At 39.2% G+C, this 22,532-nt stretch overlaps 1 protein-coding gene across 4 annotated transcripts; it reads right to left on the reverse strand.

Moving 5' to 3' along the window:
- Positions 1 to 204: 204 nt before the first annotated feature.
- NAPEPLD (N-acyl phosphatidylethanolamine phospholipase D) lies at positions 205 to 22,305 on the reverse strand. 4 transcript variants are annotated; one of them, XM_074572329.1, is made up of 6 exons: positions 21,940 to 22,140; positions 17,764 to 17,815; positions 10,355 to 10,667; positions 4,018 to 4,664; positions 2,846 to 2,960; positions 205 to 1,328 (listed from the first exon to the last, which is right to left on the reverse strand). In XM_074572329.1, the coding sequence occupies exons 3-6, from the start codon at positions 10,649 to 10,651 to the stop codon at positions 1,203 to 1,205; spliced, it is 1,185 nt and encodes a 394-aa protein (XP_074428430.1). In that variant the 5' UTR covers positions 10,652 to 10,667; positions 17,764 to 17,815; positions 21,940 to 22,140; the 3' UTR covers positions 205 to 1,202. The 4 variants fall into 4 exon arrangements, with proteins under 4 accessions (XP_074428430.1, XP_074428526.1, XP_074428342.1 ...); XM_074572425.1 differs by lacking the exon at positions 21,940 to 22,140 and adding an exon at positions 21,709 to 21,925; XM_074572241.1 differs by lacking the exon at positions 17,764 to 17,815 and having other exon boundaries at positions 21,940 to 22,305.
- Positions 22,306 to 22,532: the final 227 nt, after the last annotated feature.

Below are 22,532 nucleotides of genomic sequence, written 5' to 3' on the forward strand. Positions count from 1 at the left end.
TAACTGGTTTTAATTAGTTGCTAGAAGTTCATGTCTTTAAATTGCGGGGAAATAATGTGTCTTTTTTATTTATCTTCATGGAGCATGAACATAAAATGTAATGCACAGCAAGAGCAAAAAAATACACGTATCCCATAGACCAAAACAAATCATGAACAAAAAAAAAATTATTTGCCAATGAATTATGAAGGAGAATAACAACCCTTTTTATTGGCAACAATAGGCTTTAATTCTGTAAATTAGCATGGCAATTTGATACAGATACATTTAGCCAAGTTTTACAATGCTGAACAGTGTTGTAATCTCTCATTCAACTTTAAAACTATAGGGAAGCTGTAAGAGAAAAATACCACAGCCCTTGCTTAAGACTTTTCACTTAAAAAAAAAACCACAAACAAAAACCCCTTAATAATAGACTGAGTCAATGCAAAGGCAAGCGCCATTAAGGGATTCTTCCATTTCATGTACTGCATTTGACAAGAAAGTTACTGTGGACACATTCAGGCCTAACTTAAAAATATTGACAAAACAATGAAAGTGTGCAGATACTCTGGCCAGCAGTAGGTTTTACAATATTGCATCAGTGATGCAATATTAAATTATCTCTCTCTTTAAAAGGCACATTTCTTTAGATCATTGTAAAATTCAGCTTTCGTGGTTCAATATATGAAAATGTAGAAGCATAACTATTTTACTGCGCTTGTGCTTTAACAACACAGCTGTATTGGAAGACTCCACCCCACAAAACATACAGTGAAGCTATCAAGGTACAGGGCATAATCTGAAGATTAATGACTAACAAGTGGGAGATGACATTCTAACAATGAGGAATTCAAGTCAGCCATTAACTCTAAGAATACATCCTGTGCTGAGGTTATTATTGCTGGTGTAGGTAAGATGAAGTTTTTTAAAAAACCAGTAATTTATCAGTGGTGTACATAAGAGTTGAAACTAAAAGTTATTTCCAGACAATACCATATATATTAGCCAATTTTTAGGTCACCTCTCAAAATTTATAAACAATATAACTAGTAAAATTTGTCATGAAATTGGTATGCAAGTTTTAGTTCTGAAACTGACAAACCTGGCATCTAAAAATCCAATCCATTCCAAAAAATTACTTTGTAACTACATCATATTAGTCTTTGTAACATGAGTTACTAGTTCAAATCAAACAAGGCTTACAAGGAACTGCTGTTTCGTTATTCAAACCCATCATTTGTACTCAAATCCCGTGATTCTCCGTGGTTTAAGACAAAGAAGTCTTCTTTTTTCAAGCCGTATCTTTCAAGAGCTTCATTCAGTTTAACTGGAGGATCCAAGTAATACTGGAAAAATAAAGATAACATGAGGGAAGAATATACCACTGCAGCATTCGGGGGAAAGAGTGAGTATCACTGCTCCAAACAGGAAATGGTTTACATTTTAGAGGTTACCTAAAAAGGAAGGGTATATATATTTGTCAAATTAAAATCTTTAGTTTCATTTTCAGTTTTTAAACGATAAGAATGCTGATATACAGTTGTAGAGTAACTAGCAAGGTACAACCTATCATCCAAAATTCAGTTGTCTTCAATGTTTTGAACTAGATCCCTTAGAAGCAGAAATACAGTGAGGAGGAAGGGTTGGCAGCTCAGCAGATGGCGCTTTCTCTCGTTCAGTAAAACAAAGTTGTCAGTTTTACTGTTTAAAAACTAGTGTTGCTTCAACGAGGTTGCCCTGAAGCTACTTCATGATATTTGTTACATTTCAGAAAAGGCATCGTCAGGGAGAAATCATCCACGTTTTTGTGCTTCTAAACTCACAATAGCATTTGTACCATGGGCACTAGTGACACAGCTAATCAGAAGCATTGTGTACAGAAAATGTTTTATCCAAGTTAAAGAAAACACGACTTACCAGGTGAAGATAGCTAACAGCATCAGGACCGAATTATAAGATAAAATGGTGCAGATGATGCAAAGATAAAGTTGAAAAACAGCTGCCAGACGAGGTGTATCGAAGTAGATGTAGATACTTCCCTTTCACTGCATTTTAAGTCATAGAATGCGTTGGGTTGGAAGGGACCTTTAAAGGTCATCTAGTCCAACACCCCTGCAGTAACCAGGGACGTCTTTAACTAGATCAGGTTGCTCAGAGCCTCATCAAGCCTGGCCTTGAATGTCTGCAGGGGTGGGGCCTCCACCAGCTCTCTGGGCAACCTGTCCCAGTGTCTCACCACCCTCATTGTAAAGAACTTCTTCCTAATGTCTAATCTAAACTTACCCTGCTCTAGCAAGTCACTGTTAAGGTACCTGGGTAACCTCCTTATTAGAACTGGGGACTTGGTGGGGGAGGAGGAATAAAAAAAATAAAAAAAAATCAGCAACTCCAAATAACTCAGGTTTTCATATTCTTGCTGGTATTTAACTATAAATCAATTATCAAAGATACTATTAAATTTATTTACTAGACAGATTAATAAATACTGTATTGACCTACAAGCATGCAATTCTGTCTCCAAGTGATACACTGCTGAGTTTACTTTTATTATTGCATATGTGTCCCCACCTTTCGTGTTCATCAGCTTTTGGATGTCAGAAATCCTCCACATTTGTTTCAATAACTCTGTACTTTCAAATCAACCTTAACCACGGAAATATTTTATGTAATTGGTTATGAAAAGCTGAGTGCTGTTTTTAGCTGCAGCACTGTTTTTAACTACAGTACATAACAACTTTTCACTCCTACAAATTTACATTTTAAGTATACATTCACAGATACCTAGGTTAAACTGCAAGAACAAAGCTTTATTAATGACTGCATGCTCAGGAAATCTGAACTCGTGGATAGTGTTGAAATTTACCTCATTTGCTAAAGCAAAGGTCCCCCAGTGAATTGCTACAGACTTCTTTGCTTGAACGTCAATATGGATTCTTACTGCTTCTTCGGGATCCACATGCTGGTATTTCATAAACCACCTACCAAAACACAAAGCAAATGTTTTTGTGTCACCTAATTCAGTACAAGATTTCTTCTTTACTTCCATTGAGTAAGTTGCAAAGAATCTAAAAAAAAAAAAAAAACCAAAAAAACCCGTGCTCACCTAATAAAAAAAATATGGAGGACATACATCTGAACAACATACAGAACACTCAAAATCAACAAGCTGGAATATACCAACATACCCACAAAACAGCACTTCATGTATTTCACTCCTCTTTTCAAATGTCGGGAGTTTTTTCTTATCTATATTTTTAATAGTGTAAGGACATATTACTAGTGCCTTGAGGCATTAAGGCTGTAGATTTAAATCCATCCCTGAAAAAACGTCGTGCTAGCAGCACACACCAAAAATGTGTACTTCAGAAGACAGCCTAAGGGAACAAGTGGTAAAGCAGAAGAGAGAACCTGGCAATTCTTGAAAGATACCAGATTTTTACCACATTATTCTGATTCCTATCTTCCTTTCCCAGCCTATATATGCTCTGCTTCCAGCATTATATGAGTGTTATCATCTAAAAGTTTAGATACCCTGTCATAAGTAGGATACAGATGCTTAAACAAACAGATCTTTCACGCTCTATAAAGGATTCATCTTTATCTCCAGATAAGTTGCAAAAACAGAGTAAGGACTGAAGAAAGAGAAAAATGCTGCAAATTGCATGCATATAGATGGCCTGGATACGATGCTACTTAAAAGAAAGAGCCACACAAGTAATTCCAGATTTTTTACTCAACATCTTTCATGGAAGAAAGTCAGCTGATTCATCCTTGCTGTGCTGCAGAAAGACTGCAGAAACACACATACCGCCCCCAAGAACACCACACATACACAGGCCACTATCCTAGACATTACAGCTCCATTGTCCGATTGCCTGCTTTTTTTTGTCATTCAGCAATTTCCTTCTTTTGCCTCTATATTCTATTGTAAAATCTTAATATGAGTATACCTACAGTTTTCACTTCTGGCTGTATTTTGTTGTCACCACTATATAATTTCATTTACGTACTTTGATCAAACTTTGATTCTCATACCTTGGCTCATACGCTCCAATGGGGATGGCTGCAAGATCAAAAGGTCCAAACCTTTTACCTATCTGTTCAAAAGCAACACAGTATCCAGTATCTCCTGAAAAGAAAAACCTATTCCAAGGTCCCAAGACAGACCAGCTGCCCCAAAGAACCTTGTTATCATCTGTCGCAGTCCTTTTGCACCAATGTTGAGAAGGGGTGAAGACAAAAGTTACCGCATCGTGACCAGGGACGCAGTTCTCTTCCCACCAATCCAGTTCAATCACGTTCTCACAACCACATCTCTGCATCCAGTCCAAGAGCCCCAGAGGCACAAACCAGCGCAGCTCACTCCCAAAGCGTTCATTTAAACTCGTTACAGTGTTGTAGTCCAAATGATCATAATGGGTGTGGCTGATCATGACTGCGTCTATTTTGGGGAGCTGCTCTACTGTGCACGGAGGTCCTCGGAAGCGCTTGGGACCCATCAGCTGAGTAGGGGATGCTCGCTGGCTGAAGATTGGGTCAGTAAGAAATATAAGTTCATCCATTTCCACCATAACTGAGGCATGTCCCAACCACGTGACTCGCATACCAGTTCCTGTCTTCCCAGCAAGTTCTGGCTTTTGAACAAAGTAAGGTTTTAACACTGGAAGCTCTTTATCGAGTTCCTAGCAAAAAAGAACACAATATGCATGAGAGATTTCAGAATGTACTTGGCCACGGAACAAAAACTGCATACAAGGCACAAATCGTTACAGTCAAGACTTGCATTTTGCTTATATTTTTAGGCAACCAGAGAACTGCAACACAAAACAGATGCTTTTTTAATTACCATTTTCCCCAGCTAATTTCCCTCCTAATTTCATCTTAGGTTTTTGTAACGTTTTCACTTCTTTGTCAAGAGATAGAAGGGAGAGCTCGAGAGTAACTCACCAGGCCAGGAGACCTACTAATAGAGAGAGAGAGAGTCTGCAAGGCGCTAACAACATCCCGGGAAAGGCTTTGCAATTGGTTGGCCTTCCCGACCTGGAAAAGTGTGTGTGTGTATATATATATACACACACACACACACACGGTTACTGTAACAAATGCTCAAATTTAACTTGTGCAACTAAATGATGCATCCCCGAAGTCCTACCACAAATAAGTCACAAACCCGGGGATAAGAGAGAATGCAACCTTCCCAACAGCATTCCACAAAAGCTCTGTTCTATTCGCATTTAGCAGACACTCTCTCTCCATTATGTATAGAAGTAGCACGTGGAGGTTAACCTCACTTGGCTAATGTTAGCTTTTACCATTCTCTCTTTCCATCCTGCCAATAATTCAATGAACATTCGTAAAACACAAACTAAAATGCAGATCTCTTTTTTTTAAGACAGTCCTTTAGGCACTTAGCTATGATTCTCGCAATGTTTTATTGAAGCCTTCTAGGTAATTAAAGTTTAATTATTACTGAATAAATCACTACGTGATCTCCGTGTATGTTTAGGATGCAGTCCTGTGAGTTACTTAAGTCAACCTAAAACCATACTCCGGTGTACAAAGTTATGGAAACCTTCCCCCACCTGCCCTCTTGTTCCAGCCTCAATGCTTACGCAGTCCCCACGCAAATCTGACTGGTCAGAGAACTGATCCAGCTGGACATTAATCCAGAGGAGGAAAATAGACAGCTTTCAGCTCAATCGGCTTCCAAATTTGACTCTACATGCAGCCTCAAGAGGACAGTTGGCACAAAGGAAGCCACGGCTGTAAACTATCTACCAAAACTCATCATCAAACCACTGCTCATTCTCTCATTTTGAACAGGAGTTACACTCTTCATTGCAGTTTGGTTGAGATGCTTATGCAGCTTTATTTGTAATAAAGAGTCTTCCTATTAAAAAAAACAACCAAACAAAAAAATCTTGTCACGGCTCCTGACCAGTGTGGCTCAGGCTCTCCTCACAAAGAGTTCTGGTCTGAACTCCTCACATCACTTGAGAAGAATTTTCCTACATTAGGCACCTTCTACAGACTCCCGACACTCTTCTCTCCCTGGTAATCACAGATGCCCCAGCAATTCTGGTTCCTCATCCGAGTCTCCTTATCACGGTTGCTGCTCTCAATCTCTAGGTCCAGGATAGCAGATTAGTGCTATTGGTGAGCTTATACAGAGCTAACCTCCCGCTCCCTTAAAAGCCCAGCTGATGCTGTGACAGTTTAGGAGTTCAGGATTTCCCTTGCTAAATCAGTCCTGACAGCTTCAGGAAAGTTACTTTCTCCACAGTATTTTATTGATTTGGAGGGCATATGTTGGGAAAAAACAAACACACCACCCACCTTGCAGTCCAACTGTAAGTAATGAAATATTAATGAAATTGCTTTTTCTGAGAGCTAATGGACAAAACATGTCTGCTGAAGAAGTTTCATTACTATCTCCAGGGACAAGAAATAGATAACCTTTTATAAAACTGAATATACAATACAGTACAATACAATCACTTAATTCATACAAGAACAGACGAAGTATGAGTATTAGACTGAGACAAACTGCTGCTTCTCTGAGAAAGAAATGTCACTTTCTTATCTCTATTTCATTCTAAGTACAAGGGGACAACTGACAGGAGAAATGTGAACCACAGAGTGTGTAATATTGTGACACGTGAATTAAGAGAGTGAAGATCCACAAAACTAACATAATACTCAAAAATGGAAATTAGTAAAACCCACCAAATTACATGTGGTTAAGTCAACAAATCAGATTATATCAAGGAAATTAAACTCAGATATGGATTTTAATAATTAATTGTCATAATGCAATTTAGAATCATAGAATCATAGAATTGTTGAGGTTGGAAGGGACCTTTAAGATCATTGAGTCCAACCTTTAGCCTACCCTGACAAGAGCCACTTCTAAACCGTGTCCCTAAGTGCCCCATCTACCCTTTTTTTAAACACCTCCAGAGATGGTGAATCCATCACCTCCCTGGGCAGCCTATTCCAATGTTTAATAACCCTTTCAGTGAAAAAATGTCTCCTAATATCTAATCTAAACCTCCCCTGACGTAACTTGAACCCGTTTCCCCTCGTCCTATCACTTGTCACCAGGGAGAAGAGGTCAGCCCCCATCTCTCTACAACCTCCTTTCAGGTAGTTGTAGAGGGTGATAAGGTCTCCCCTCAGCCTCCTCTTCTCCAGGCTAAACAACCCCAGCTCCCTCAGTCGTTCTTCATAAGGTTTGTCCTCCAGGCCCCTCACCAGCTTTGTAGCCCTTCTCTGGACACGCTCCAACACCTCAATGTCCCTCTTGTAGCGAGGGGCCCAAAACTGAACGCAGTACTCGAGGTGGGGCCTCACCAGTGCCGAGTACAGGGGGATGATCACTTCCCTAGTCCGGCTCACCACACTATTCCTGATACAGGCTAGGATGCTGTTGGCCTTCTTGGCCACCTGGGCACACTGCTTCATAGTCATATCATAGTAAATATATAGTCATAACCATAGTAAATCACACAGGGAAACAGCTAAAAAAAATGATTTCTCAATGCATGGGGTTTGGGGTTTTCTGTGTTTTGGTTGGTTTGTTTTTTTTTTTTTTTTTTAATATTTTACCAAAGTACGCTAAAATCCCCAAAATTACCTTTTACAGCAATAAGGACTCATTACTCAATTAATAAAATTTCAAACTAAAGCACAATTTCTGTTGGCAGTATATGTCATATGAAATTCTTAAAACTCATACAACAGGATAATGAAAAAAATACATAATCTTATGGAACCTTTATCCTGCTATAGTACATTTTGTTCTCTGTCAGACTAACCAGAAACACATTAAGACTACAAAAATTATAATAGATCTTTGAAACGTGGCATTAATGTCAAATCAGCTCCCAACAGAAGCAAAATATGCCTAATACTGTCTTATCTTCATCACTGGAGTAATATAAAAATTACTCCTGCTGTGCCCCTTCCCCCCTCCCATGTTCTTCTTTCCTTCCTAATGCAAAGCAAGAAGAAACACATGACGGGCTTTGGTAAGACTACCTAATTAGCTTAGGATTTTTGGCGCTTAGTGCATACTGGAATACCACTGGATTTTACAGAAATGAGAACAATCTAAATCATTGATGCAACAACTAACAATTAAAGATACTCCAACAGCACTGATAAAAAAAGTTGTTAATAAAGCCTGTAATGAAAATGCAAGTCTATGCATTCTGGAAAACGATACAGGCATGTTTTGAAGGCGTGATTATAATACATATAGCTTTTACACAGTGAAATATACATATCCTGGATAATATGCTGCTTTTTTTTTTTTTTTTTTTAATATATGCAAAGCACTTGCTACAGATAAACTGAACCTGCCCAGCATAGCAGAGTATCAGTAGGCACACTCAAATGTGGAAACTGAAGTGGGAGTCTGCTTGAAGGACATGCTATCTAGCAGTGCTAAATAAAGGATTGAGCCCTTAGTTTGAATTTTAAACAAGCTCAGAAGCACTTTACAGGTTGATTTAGGTGTGGAGCAAACACAGCTGGAACAAGCATTGAAATGGCTGAGCACTCAAGAAGTGCAGTGCATTGATCTCTATCTAGGTTTTTCTATTTCTGGTTTACTTCACTGAGATCCTCAATAATTGCAAGCACTTAATTAAAAAATTTCATAAGCAAAGCAATAACATTAGTCCAAAATTAATCCCAACTGGGTCAGAGAGACAGCTTTACAACTGGTACAGTGTACATTTCTTTGTAATCATCCTTTATTGCAGGGTTAATCTGTAAATTAAAGGGGAGTGCAGCAGTTCTCCGCTGCCATCAGACAGCTGTATATTCTGCACTCAGTAGTACACCTTAGCACTGCCTGCTACGTACTTCAGTCACTAACCAGGTTTCTGACTGATGCTGGCAAGATACAAAGCCTATTGCACACATACAGAACAGGGCAGCAGTCAAAGGCAATTGAAAATGCCAAGGCGTGAATTTTACACAAATGTGGCCAAAGTATCATGATGCAGCACACTGCCTAGGAAGCTGTACACACTGAGGCACAACTGCTGTTACTACTACAAGGTGCAGATAATGCCCAGAAGCAGGACACCGAATTTAAAACAGTAAATTGTCAGAAGGGATCCCAAGACTGAGATAGGTTTGCTGTGCTCCTTTCTGAAGTCAATTTATTATTATTATTATAGAACAATTACAGCCAAGATTTACTTCTCCCTTAAACATGTTCTGTGCCACATAACCTCAAAGAAATCCCCAAACCTCTGACTATCATGTGTTAAAAAGTAAAATGGCTTTCCTGTCCATAAAGCTGATCAAATTCCTTCCTTCACAGGTAATTCACATAAGATACAAATGAAAAGTGTAAGCTCTCTGCTAAACGCTGACTGTGATAAATAGCTTATGCATGCTTTCTTGGATGCTTAAAAGCATTATTAACACCTATTTGTTCAAAAATGCTTTTCCTGGTTATGCACCCTTCAGCACGCTTTTCCAAAGTGCAGTCAACACACTAGAAAATACACTGAGAAGTAATCATAACTGTCAAAACTGTAGCCATCTTAGCACTTGTTGTGGCTACAAAGATAACCTGTGGCTTTCCAATATCCATTACTTACTCTTCATGGAAAAGAAGCTTCTCTTAGAGGTTGCTTCCCCCACCTTTTTCTTTATATATAATACCTGGCAGAAGCCATACACCAAGAACAAATAACGGTGTTTCCCAGTAAACTGGCACTGTACCTTTAATCCTTTACTACAAATACTTTCTCAAGTTAGTTTTAACATATGCATTTTTTTCTCATGGTGTACTGAAATAGAGAAACATAGATTTGCACACACTTCCATAAGTAAATGACTGCAACTATTTAGTACATTTTTATGAAAATATAAAACATATGTAGTAAATGGCAGTCTGGAAAACGGAAAATTTTTTAAAAGGAGATATGCCACTGCTATTTCAACCAATATGAATGGTGTTAGTAGTACGCTTCATAAGGCAACACCTATTGCCTTAGGAAAAGCAAGGAAAAGGAAAAAGGGTGTAATTTTTTCCTTAGGAAATAGGAAAAGGAAAGCATGTAATTGTAGTTTATGATTGAGCTAGGAGGCCATTTTTGTTGTTTTTGCGAATATAAACTGAGCTGGACAAATCAAAAGGTACGGAACTAACAGGAGAAAAAAATTAAATAAGAAGAAAGTATTAGCCCACCTTTTGAAAAGAATAAAGTGATAATAAAAATCAGAAAAACAACACTCAAAGACTTCAAAAGATGCCTAGTAAGTATTAGTTAGAAATTGTCCTATTTTATTGATTAGAGCAGAGGTAAAACCAATCTAAATTAAGAACACAAAACATGCAAGTATTTACCTGCTTTGAGCATGGCACATTGCTGTTATTCTTTTCCATTAGGGACCATTTCAAAATATTTGGCAAGGTTGGCGATTTCCATGTTGGCCACGGGTTGACAAATTTCCCATCTTTGCCTCTCTTTGATTTAGTTACATCCTCTTCTAATCTGTAGTCCAGCCTGAAGCTTTTCCTGGAGGCCCTGGAAGAATCGCTGCCCCTGGAACCTCGACCCGAATTCTGACGTTTCCTCACTGCTTCTTTAGGGTACTGGTTGCCCGGAGTCAAAGGCTGCTCTTCATCCGTTTTCTTATCCATATCTTTTTGAGGAGAACTAAAATAGATTTTAAATTAATCTTTTCTTGGACTAACATCAACATTCATAAGACTGAGTGTTCTCACACACATCAGAAACAAGTGTGCCCTTCTTGTTTTATGATCTACTGTATTTTTTCCTCAACAAAATATGCTTTTAAAACAGTCGCTATGACACAAAAGACTTCAAAAACATGCTGTGACAAGTAGACATGTAGACTCTTTGTAGCTCAGGCAGAATTTTACTCCCCGGTATGCACAGCTTCAGATACTAACACTATTATCTACCAACTGCAAGCGTGAGGGGGAAGGGTTCCTTAATTTACATTTTGGAAGAATAGTAAGTTCCTTCTGAAACTTATGACATTTAGTGCCTGATGTAATACAATCCTGCTAACCTGTCCAAGAGACACTGGGACTACACAATACCTTAGGATTTGCCTATACAGTGATTTTGCTTTGTAGTAAGAACAGCAGTCTCATGTAGCATTAATAAACATATTACTTCTACCAACAAGATGCAGATACATGAGGAAGTCAGAACACAAAAGGCATTTGGTCTTATTTCCTATTTTGTCCAAAATGAAGGAAAAGCTTATTACAATAACAGCAACTGTTTCAAATACAATTTTGATACACATTGAACTGACTAGTGGAAGGTCACAGAAAATTGGAATATCTCAAATAAATCATGGCTGCAACGTTTGTTCTTAATTCTATTGTGAAATATAAAAAAAAAAAGTGAAAAATAACTGAGAAAAGCTTATTTCTATAAAGTCACAATTCTGGCACATTTCTTAGAAAACTGCAATCTCAGTAGTCTCAGAGTCTCTCATTCCAAACTGCACTTAAAGTGTTGCAGAGTTTAGAAATATGGAGTCCTATTGATCTCATTATAACCGAAGTAGAAAAAACAAATATCCCTATTTTATTTTAAGAGTTGCTGAAGCAATTCAGTTGAAGCTAAATGCTTCAGTTTCTATATTTGCTTTCAGCATTTCAGTTGGAAGTAAATATATTGTTCTGACAGTTTGGGTTTTTTTACGTTGCTATTTTAAAGAGTGCACAACTTTCTGGTACTTACAAACTCTATCTGATAAAAACTAGAAGGTGAGCAGTAATGAACAGACAGCATGATATACTGCTTAGGTGCAGGAATAATTTTTAATAAGAAATTGTGAAGTTTGTCCTCTGGAAAACTCTCCACCACGTGTTTTAGCCTACCTACTATTTCATTAACTCAGATACTCAAACTTTAGCTGTATACTCATATGAGAAGCACTGTGTTGATGTACCAAAGTCAGCCCACTCAAAAATTATTTTCAGAGAACAGTATTAAAGTTTTCTTAGAAATTGTGTAACTCATTGTGCCCCTCATACATTCATAATTACAGGGAAAAATAAATATATTGTCACTGCAACATTACAGCTAAGATTTACACACATATAAGAAGTGTTATCAAACTGGACCCAAACGTATTTACTGGTGATGCTCCAACTGCAAATGCAGCGCCCATCCCTGCTATTTCAGCAGCAACCCATTACTCAACACAAAGTATGGTGTCAGTTGCAAAGATATGACAATTGATAAATATTGTGAAATTTTCCTAACAAAATAACCATTATTTTGCCATACAGTAGAGATAAAATATTAACACATCAAATTTCACTTCTGATAAAGAAGCAAGAACAATGCTCAGAAAACATCACTGATAGAATTTTGGTCATAATCTTGTCTAAATATAATTACTTTGTACTCTAGTTTCCTCATGGTTTTACTAAAAGCACTCCATTTATGTATTTTCTATTTAGCAATAAGCTACCACATCTGCATCATAATTTTAATTTAATAGTTGGTACTCCTAGGCTTTTTTCTCTATTCCACTAAATCTTTACTGTAATCAGCCTTCAACGGGAAGAGCCACCCAACTTGCTCTATACCATTTTAAGTAGACATAAATGGTAACAAAAAGAATCAGTGCCACAAAAAGACAGACAGAATACTCCAAAAATGTCAATGGATATTTTAACTGTTACTTTAACTTAAGAGCTTTTGGGGTTTTTTTTGGCATTCCTCAAAGAGCATTTTCAATGCCAAGTCAGCTTATTAATTTAGCAAAGCACGCAGACACAGCATAAAACATCTACTCTTCTAGAAAGCATCATGAAAACAAATCACAAAAGTTTAATCAGATAGGTACTTAATTCCAGGAAATTCTTCTGCTAACATCTCAGATGTCTTATTTTTAAATATATATAACTACTGTAATTATTGTTCCTACAAGACATTTTATATTAGAGACTGTAGTGCCTAAGGTTTTATTTTTAAGCTTCTGTTTATCTATTCATTCATCTCTAAAATAGGCGAATTCTACTTTTGCTTAAATTTTCATATAAACCTTTGATCTTATTCTGAAAGTATAAACCTCTGGGGGAAGTAGGGATCAACTACGCTGATTAAACAAAGACAATGCCAAAACTTTTAAGGCACTGCAGGTATCTGTCTGCCAACATATTTTCCACATGATGCACATACATTACTTTCATTAGTATTCCATAAGCAACTGAAGGGATAAAAGACCTCAGTGCTCACAGAATACTTTAAACCCTTTTACATGCATAAGAAAGGGACACATTTACAAACAATTAACTGACAAAGTATTCCTGATGAAATGTAGATTCCTTTGAAGTATCAATCTTGCCAGTTCATTTCCGTTTCATTTAAACTGGCAAAATATATCCTAGAATATTAATGGAATACAGTAAAAGAAATCTAATTTTTCTAATTAAAAAAAAAAAGAGGTAGATGATCATTTCTCGAAAGCCAGGAATCATTAGCTTAAAATAAAACTCAGCTGGTTATTAGTCCATGGAGATTCTTATCCTTTTGCAAAAAAAAGCCTCTACAGACAAGGAGATTCGGCAGGTATATTTTAAATATTAGAAAATACACAATCAGAAATGAGCTGATTTTTCGTCCAGCTTTCCTGAATTCTTCCCCTCAAAAAAATAATAGTTTGGCACTTGAGAAATAAATTTAAGCACTGGATTGCCAGCCAAATTATGAGCAATACAGGCACCAAAATAAAACTGGAGTAGAGTTGTGCTCACTTGGGAGGGGCAGGGGGAAGCGGTCACATCCTTGGTGAATATTTGTTACTGTAAGGTTCCACAAGAAATCTTCTATTTTTCACACTTTTAAACACAGAGGAAAAGTACTATTCTACTGACAAGTAATAAACTGTTTTCTTAACAGATGGAACTCATCCTTCAGGATGAGGTGACTTACCCCCAAAGAAGGGCAAGCAGATTGCCACCATTTGTAAGAGGGACTCTGGCAAGATGCAACACAACCACCCTCTCTGTGCTCAGAGATGCTTTACTGTTTCAACTGAACAGGAAATGGACCAAGACATAGAAACTACTAAAGGAGACCATTAGTCATCCCAAATCCATGAGGCCAGAAGGTACTCTAGACAGAGGGGAAGAACACCACTGTCTGATGAATAAGATGAAATCTAACGTAACTGTTATTCCAGCACCAAATGCGAAGGGTCCTCTAGTAATCCACAAAGCAAGAGAGAAGTTTTAGATCAGGCAGGACATGGCACAGAAAACCCATGTTTTATGTCCCAGTAAACAGGCTTACACCTATAAACGGGATATAGCCCTTAGACAACAGGTTTGGGGTCAATTGTTTATTTTAGCATTGCTTACGTAAGTGAAAACTTGGATACTACTATTTTGGCTTTGAGTCTTCTGTTTATTTAGGAAAATAATTAAAAGTTTAACTAAACATTTTAATGCTTTCTCTTTCTGTTCCAAAAGAAGGTTGGAAACAGGATACGTTAACATTACAAGCAGCACTCTGATATTAAAATTTTTCTTTTTAAATGGTCTTTTAAACACAGTAGAGCTTCAAGCCAAATAATTTTAACTTTATTTGAAGAAGAAATGCACCAACGTAAAATCTATTCTGTGAGTCTTCACCTTTTCCACTCGGTCTCCTCTAACATCCACTACTCCATAACTGAAATGGATGTAGTTCCCCCTACTAAGCATACATCCATGCACAGACACACTACTAACTGTGAAGTCTGCCAGAACCGATTTATCCTTCTTTTCTACACAGAAACGTGGTCCTTACTTAACAAATCCCTAAGCCAGAAAGTTTAAGAAAGAGTTACTATGAAGCAATTGTTTACTGGAACCCAACAACATCCACAAAACTTTACACTTGCTTTGCAAACATTCCATAGCTTTCCAAATTGCCTTAATTTTCTCTGGTTTTGGAGCAACAAGTTCAGTTAATTTCTAATCACTGTCTCTCTCTATAGACTACATCCAGAACTGGGCTGCACTACACATCACCTAAAAGGGACAGCACACAATTCCTAGCAAACTCTTTTGGTTTGTGCTTCATCACACCACTGTAACCTTACCAGAGCAAGAATCTGAGCTTTCTGCAAGCCATATAATGCTACAATACTCAGAAATTTTATTTCAACATACATGGTTTTTTAGGACTGCAAACAGCACACTTTTTGGCTTGAAACTGAAAAAAAAAAAGAAAAAAGGATATCAGCTAAAAGGTAAGGAATTCGCAAACACTAGGGAGCAAATATTTTTTCGAAAAAAGGCTCCCGCACACCCAACTATCAAACGACTGCCAGCTAAGTTTTGTCTGTGCTTTTATTTTTACTTCAGGTCTGAAATTGTCTGCTTTAATTAGTGAACAGTTTGAGACTGGAAAATTCTGAATGCATTTAAACTTCTATTGTGCGGTACTTCAGGCTGTTCATCATACCACTGTAGACTTATCAAAGCAAGAACCTGAGCTTTCTGCAAACCATATACTGCTACGCAACTTGGAAGTTTTCTTTCACTATACATATTTTTTTATGTCTGCAACAGCAGTTGCAACAGCAATTATTCCAGACACTCTTGGTCTTAGGATTTCACACAAAGATCTCTCAAGATTGCAACTAGCTGATCTATAAACACTTTTATTATTTGAGATTTCCCATTAAAAGTTGCAGGCAAGAACAAGCATTGCAGAAATTTTAACAAGCCATCTTGGGATTCTGTGTGATGGCCTGTTTCCATATTTTCCAAACATCCACAAAGCAAAAAATCTATGCTAGTACAGCCTTTTTCCATTCTTGGATGTACCCATTTCATACCACAGCTATCGGCTGCCAGACCAGTTCTTCTCTGTTCTCAACAGAACTGTAAGTATGCTGACTCTACAGTGATCTTGCGTACTGTTGAAGAAAGATGAATAACTGAATTGATAACAGAAATAGCTCTTTCCATAAACAACCTCATAGAATTAGGATGAATCCTTTACCATTCTTATCTAGTTTTGAGGATCAACAGCAAAACAAAGCAAAGTTTTATTTAGTGAAAACAGAGGGGAAAAAAAATTAGTTACAAATAAAACAAACGTGAAGCATCTATCCATAGTCATCTGTTGTTAGGCATATTCTTACAACAGCTGTATTACTTAAGCAGCCACCACCATGAGCCAATCCATTTCTTCCCCCAGGCTTGCCAAAACAAACATTTGTGTCCACATGGTGAATTAGTTCAAGAAACTGATCTAGCTGATAGTCACTTCTTACCTTCCCATCTTCTAGAGAAGGACTTCATTTTTACCTGCATCACTATGTAACCATGCAAGTGTTTATACCAACAAACTGGCCAGGAGAGGGAAGGGTGAGAAGAGGAATATACTGTTGTAAACAAAAGCTAGTAACGTCAGTGCTGCTATTAAAAAAAAAAATAATGAAACCAAACCTAATTCATTAAATACCCTCCATGTAGAATTCACTCAGAGTAGCTCAGTTACATACACCACAAAGTTAGGTTAACAATTACCCCTACCCTTAATATATTCAATTTTCAATTTATTCCCTATCCAAAGTTTCTTTCGCATTTAGTACTGATGCTGCTTAAACTCTCTGGCTGCCTCCTCCGACAGTGATGTTTCATATTATAACTAAGCAAATTCAGTAGTTACCTACCACACAAAAGGCAGCCCACTCCCGTTACTACACATTCCGACCTCTACTTCTCTGACATTCATTAGGGGAACTAAACCAACAGAAAGTTATTCATAGCAGTTAGGAGTGCCTATCAGCTACACCCTTATATGCCTCTGGATACCAATGTAAATAGGCTTTGGAGTCAGGTCTATCAGTAGTACCTGGAGCCAGTTATTTCTCAACCCTGGGTTAAATCTGATCAGCATTGTATCAACTGCATAAAGATGCCTCTTCCTGAAACTGGGACAATACATAACTATTTTCCCTTTGTTTCCAGGTGCCACAGCTTACTGTCCCTGTCCAATATGAGCACTTTGTAATCCCCAAACATGTTTATGAACTGTATTTAATACTATAGAAGATTTCTGTTGTGTGCACATTCCGTTTAGGTTATGATCCCTGTTATGACGGTAGCAGTCCATAGGGGCCGCGCATATTAACAGAGATGACAGACCCAGTAACCAGTATCCTTAGCTATGCAGGCCTATTAAAATTAAGTTATTTCGCTCTCTACCTTCCACTTTTACTGCAGTCTTGAATCAAAGTATCCAAAATTTGGCATGCTGCCATCACATTTAAAAGAGCAGCCTAGACTATCATTATGATTAAGCACAAGAGCTGTGTAATTCTGTGCTATTGCTGAAGCAATCACCAAAGGAAAGGAGGAGTCAATTTTCCCTACACCAGAACAGAAGGAGCTTTACTTTGCTCTCCCTAAATAACTAATTTCATATGACTACTTAATGTATAGGGAAGAACGTTGAAAACACAGGAGCTGTAATGAAAGTTTTCTTACCTGCTCTGCAGGACTCAGGCTGACAACATACAGAAGCAAGGTTTGTGCGTTACAGCTGTGTTATGGTACACAAGACAACAACCAGATCACAAATCAAATGCAGACAATTTTTAAAATCAACAGAAAAATAAGAGAAGATAGCACATGCCAACAGCTGGGCAGATAAACCATGCATTCCAAAAGCAATGATAATCTCCATGCATGGCCCTTCACACTTGCACAGAATTTCAATAAAGCTTTTCCAGAAGAGCAAACATGAAACTTGTACCAACCCAGCTACAGAATCTGGACCCCAGCTTTAGTGTTCTGGCACCAGCTCCACTCCTGTAAGTATTTATGCAAACAAGTAGTTCATTAGTTTCAGTTGGTCTACTGATGTAACTACAGATAATAACAGAGGCAAACCTTTCCAGGATGGGGTTTACTGTTAGAAAAAACAACCAAACTGTAAAGATTAGCAGTTACAAACACACTTTAGCCACTCCCACACATTAACAGACTGTGCATCTTGGGTTTAGTATTTTAAGGTATTATATAATGCTGAAGTTGCTAGCACAGGTTTTCTTAACTAAAATGAGGTTTTAAAATATTACAAGCTTGCACTCCATCACAAGGGTAAAGGTTTACAATCTAACATCTCACATCAATTAGATATGACTAAAAATAAACACTACTACACACAATGAAACTAAGGCTTCACTTGAACATACTATGGTAGAAATCTGATTTCATTTGCAGTACATGGCCATAATGGCAAAGCAAGAACTGTTTCCATAAAAGTGAATAGAAATCACGTTAAAACCTTGATCCATAGGGTCCACATGGCAAAGCAGTATCTGAAGCAGTTAATTTATAATCAACTCTGGCACTTTTATGTCTGCAACTGCAAAATTGCTATCTCCACCTCATTTACTAAGGCTTTTAATTTTCTTTTTCTCTCCATGCCGGAAAGGAACAAACTCCTATGCAAACTTTCTCTAGACTCACACTGAGAAGAATCCTTTAAAACCCCATAAAACCTCAGTTGTCCAGGAAGTGCAGCAACGCCCAAGCACTAAACTAGATTTATTTTTAAGTTAATACACAGTCATACAATTTTGTTTATATACATATTTAAATGCTTGTCTATTTGATTCCCTCTCTTCAGTTCAAAGTCCAAGCACATAGGACCCAATGTCATTTCTCTGCAATATAAAAATATTTCCCTAAATTCTTTCTAAATCTACTTACATTTCAACACAAGCTCAACTTTTGCTTGTCCCAACAACATTCTCTCTCCCTCTGTCTGTGTATGTATAAACACACACCCTATAGATATATGGATTTTATAGAGCTGTTTGTAATATTTAACTACAAATTTACCAAAATCCAAAGAAAACATTTCCAGGTCAGTTCAGAAAAGGAAATGAGAAAATTTTCTTTGTTGAAAAATATTTTTTTTCTTGTATGCAACTGTTCAAAGACCACCTTTCACAGGAGTTAAGCTAGAAGGTCGTCACCCTTTCCAAATATAAAAGTTTTGGATCTCCAGAACTTCACACTGGGAAGCCAGAAAGCGTATGTGATACAGCACCCTTATGGTTCTTTAACTGGCCACAGCTGAAACTGAAACAGAGCCATTAAAAGAAATTTTAAGTGGTAGAACACCAGACACAGCAAAACACAAATACCCAATGAAACCGGAAACATCACAACATGTTAACATTTTTCTTGACAGACCTTTTTCCTATATATAACCAGCCTTCTCCTCTATCCCCACAACTCCCGATTATGATGTCTCTTCATGTGCTCTAAATGAAATGCAAAGTGCTTTGGTTGTTAGTCAACAACAAAAGTGTTAATATTAAAGTAGTTTGGTTTGTTGTTTTTTTTCCCTTATGGAAGAGTCGAGGCACATTTCCAACACAAATGTGAGCCATCTACTAATTTTCAAGGCACCATCCTAAATATGTAGGTGTTTTGAGGGGACAAAGTGTTTCATTTAAACACACGTAAACAACTTGTTACTGCCACAACGTCATTATCACAACAGCTGAACCTGACTGAAACACTCCCTCAAAAACCAGTCCACAGCATGGGATATTTCAGCCTAAACAACTGAAACTATTTCCAAACATTATAAGCAATAAAAACTGAAATCTTATCACAAGCCTTACTCAGCAGACAGTAGCACTACCAGCTCCTACCATGGTAACAGGTCTTACACAAGAAAAGTATCTTGATATACATCTTGATATACATTCTTACAACTAGACTTTTCACTCATGCAACATCTTATTAAACCTTGTTTTTCACAGTAGGGACACAATGGCAGCAAGGTGTTTTCATAGTATCACTTGGTAATGCCCAATTCTCCTTGCTGAACAGTTTTGCACGGTTTATTTGCTCAGGTGCAGTTGTATGCTATTCAAACCCAAAGCATCCCTTCTTTATACAGCTGCTAAATACTAAGATATTACATGCAAACAGTAAATAGCACGCAACTTCTTTCCCAGATTTTCTAAGAATATTCAACCCAAATGCAACATCTGGTTTACAGAAAAATGCTTTTTACTTAAAGCTGCATTTAGACACAAGATGACCAAACGATTTACCATGGTCCTGGCTCTGAGCGTATTAGAAGTAGGACCCTGAATACAGTGCTAGCCAGCATACTGCAAGCTACACGCTTGCAGCAACCGAATGAAAAAAAACATTAGTGAGATCAGGAAGGGATTTACAGATGTGACCAAAGGAAAAAAAACAATTTCACAGCAGGTATTACATATAAAGACACTAATTAATACGGCAGCATTTCCATTCTTCTCATCACAGACGAAACAATTGCCTTGCCATTTGCAGAAAGGAATTTAAAAGCTATTTCTGAATGGAGAATTAGCAGTTTTGGTTCAATCTTGAGCTTATAAAGGCTGAGGAAACAGCAGAATTCTGCTGAGGTAATTCCTCAAATCTACTTAGTTAATACAAGTGAAGAAAATAATAATAATAATGATTTGCTTCCTTTTAAAAAAGGCTGATCTCTTCTGATTTGGGCCAACCTGAAGCCAAATTAACTGTTACTTGTATTGGAAGAGTTTCACTGTCATCCCTTACTTCCTCCTCTCTTGAACGTGACCTCTCCATCACAGCAAGTGGATCAAGTAGGGTTTTCCAGTCTCAAGGTATTCAAAGTTCCGATTATCTTTTTATAATAGTCATTTCAATTTTAGGTCATTTTGGGCATTTCTAAAGCAACTGTTGCAATAAGTCTTGCATTAATAAGATAAAAGTCTTACTTCTCCTTGTTGTATTCCTGAAAGTTTTACCCATAAATGAATCAGGCTTCCTATTTTATTAAATGATAAAAGCAGCTACTATGAATTAAAAAAATAATTAAATAAAACCCACAGGACTATTTTCAAGTGTCTTTTTCCAGAAAAAAGAAGTAATTATCCTGTCACTACCTTCAATTTTTTATGTCACTTTAGTCGATCTTGTTTGAAAAATAAAGAAAAAACATGTACAAATAGTACTTTCCTTTAAAACTAAAAACTTGCTTTATAATCTCCTTCTAGCGAATAGAAGAGTAAGAAATCATAATCATCACTAGGAAAAAAACATTTCTGCTGAAGTTTGACATGAACTTAGCTGCATGCCGTCAAGACATTCAGCAAATACTTTCCCTAAATCCTTACTAGAGATAATTGCCGATCATTGAGATTATTTGACTGAACTAATTACGTTAAACTACTTCGTTAATATCTTCCACTTTGCGCTACAGAACGCAGAAAAAACACTGGCGATAAGCATCTGTTCCTGTCTCCTCTTCAAAGGAAAACACTCACTAAACTGTCAATTCCATCAAGGGCATTTTTTGGAGGCGATTACATAAGCTGTTTCTCTGAGGGCCACCGCAGCGTTTTACCGTCAGTTCCCGGCAAACGGCAGCCCCGCCGCGGCGGGGGCAGGACTTTTTTCCTGCAGGAATTCCTTCTCCCGGTGCGAAGGGATGTCCCCGTCCCAAGCCCGTCTGCAGCAGGCGCTGGTGGCGGTTTGTCACCGACCCCCCGCCGGCAGCCACCACAGGGGCCGGGGCAGCGCAGGGGACCGCCGGCTGGGGCAGCTCCTCCGGCGCCGCTCCTCCGGGGCCGGGCAGCCCCAGCCACCTCGCCCGCCCCTAACTTTTCCGAGCTCTCTCCCTGCCGCCGCACAGCCCGGTCCCCCCCCGCCACACTCACCCGGCGGGACCCCGGTACCGTCTATCGAGCCCCGCTCGGAGCAGGTGCGCGGCGCTGCCCCGGCTGCCACTGCCCCGGCTGCCCTGCCCCTGGCCGCCCTCAGAGCCGGCGGGTCGGGCAGGTGCCTCTCCTCCGGACGGGCACCGCCGCTCGGCTCGGCTCCGCTCCGTCCCTCCCTGCCCACAGGAAGGCGCGGGGGGCAGCGACCCCCGCCCCCGGAGAGCCGCTCACCTCCCGGGCTGCTGCTGCCGCCCCTGAGGAGTCTCGTCCTCCTCCTCCTCCTCCTCCATGGTGCCGCTCCACCCCCTGCGCGGCGGCTCCGCCGCTCTCCAGCAGGAGCCGTTGAACGGCTGCGGCCTCCCACCCGACCAGCCGGCCGCCGAGGGCAGCGCGGCCAGCTGCAGGCAGCAGCTCCACAGCGCCCTGCTCCTCATCATGGCGCGGCGGGGCCCCGCCGAGCGCGGGGCTGGGCTGGCGGCGCGGGAGCAAAATGGCGGCGGGGGGGCCCGCGCTGAGGGAGTCTTGGCGGCCGGACCTCCCCGGGCCCGCAGCCACGGCGGGGCAGCGCCAGGGCTGGCAGCACATCCCTGCCGCTGGAGGCCCGACGGGTGGTGGGCCCTGGGGGAAGGACTTGGTTCTGCACCTGTCCGGCTCCCGTAGTTGGCAAGCGTTGGCCACAGTCCCGCAGGGGACTGAGAGCATGCCCTGACTACCCGGTGCTGTGCCGAAAAGTTTCCTAGACTTGAGTTTTCTCAGGAACCTGAAGCGGTGCCACCATCGCCATCAGGTACCGGCCCTCACGGGAGGTGCAATGCGCGGGTGAA

This window comes from Larus michahellis, chromosome 1, assembly GCF_964199755.1.
Source record: "Larus michahellis chromosome 1, bLarMic1.1, whole genome shotgun sequence".
In the NCBI taxonomy this organism is placed as follows: Eukaryota; Metazoa; Chordata; class Aves; order Charadriiformes; family Laridae; genus Larus; species Larus michahellis.

Coding starts and splice junctions, on each gene's coding strand:
- NAPEPLD (XM_074572241.1), bottom strand. CDS start 22,145: ATGATGAGGAGCAGGGCGCTGTGGAGCTGCTGCCTGCAGCTGGCCGCG. Junction 10,668..21,939: donor CGGCAGCAGCAGCCCGGGAG/GTGAGCGGCTCT, acceptor AATCTATTTTAG/TTCTCCTCAAAAAGATATGG. Junction 2,961..4,017: donor ATTGGAGCGTATGAGCCAAG/GTATGAGAATCA, acceptor GTGTTTTGGTAG/GTGGTTTATGAAATACCAGC.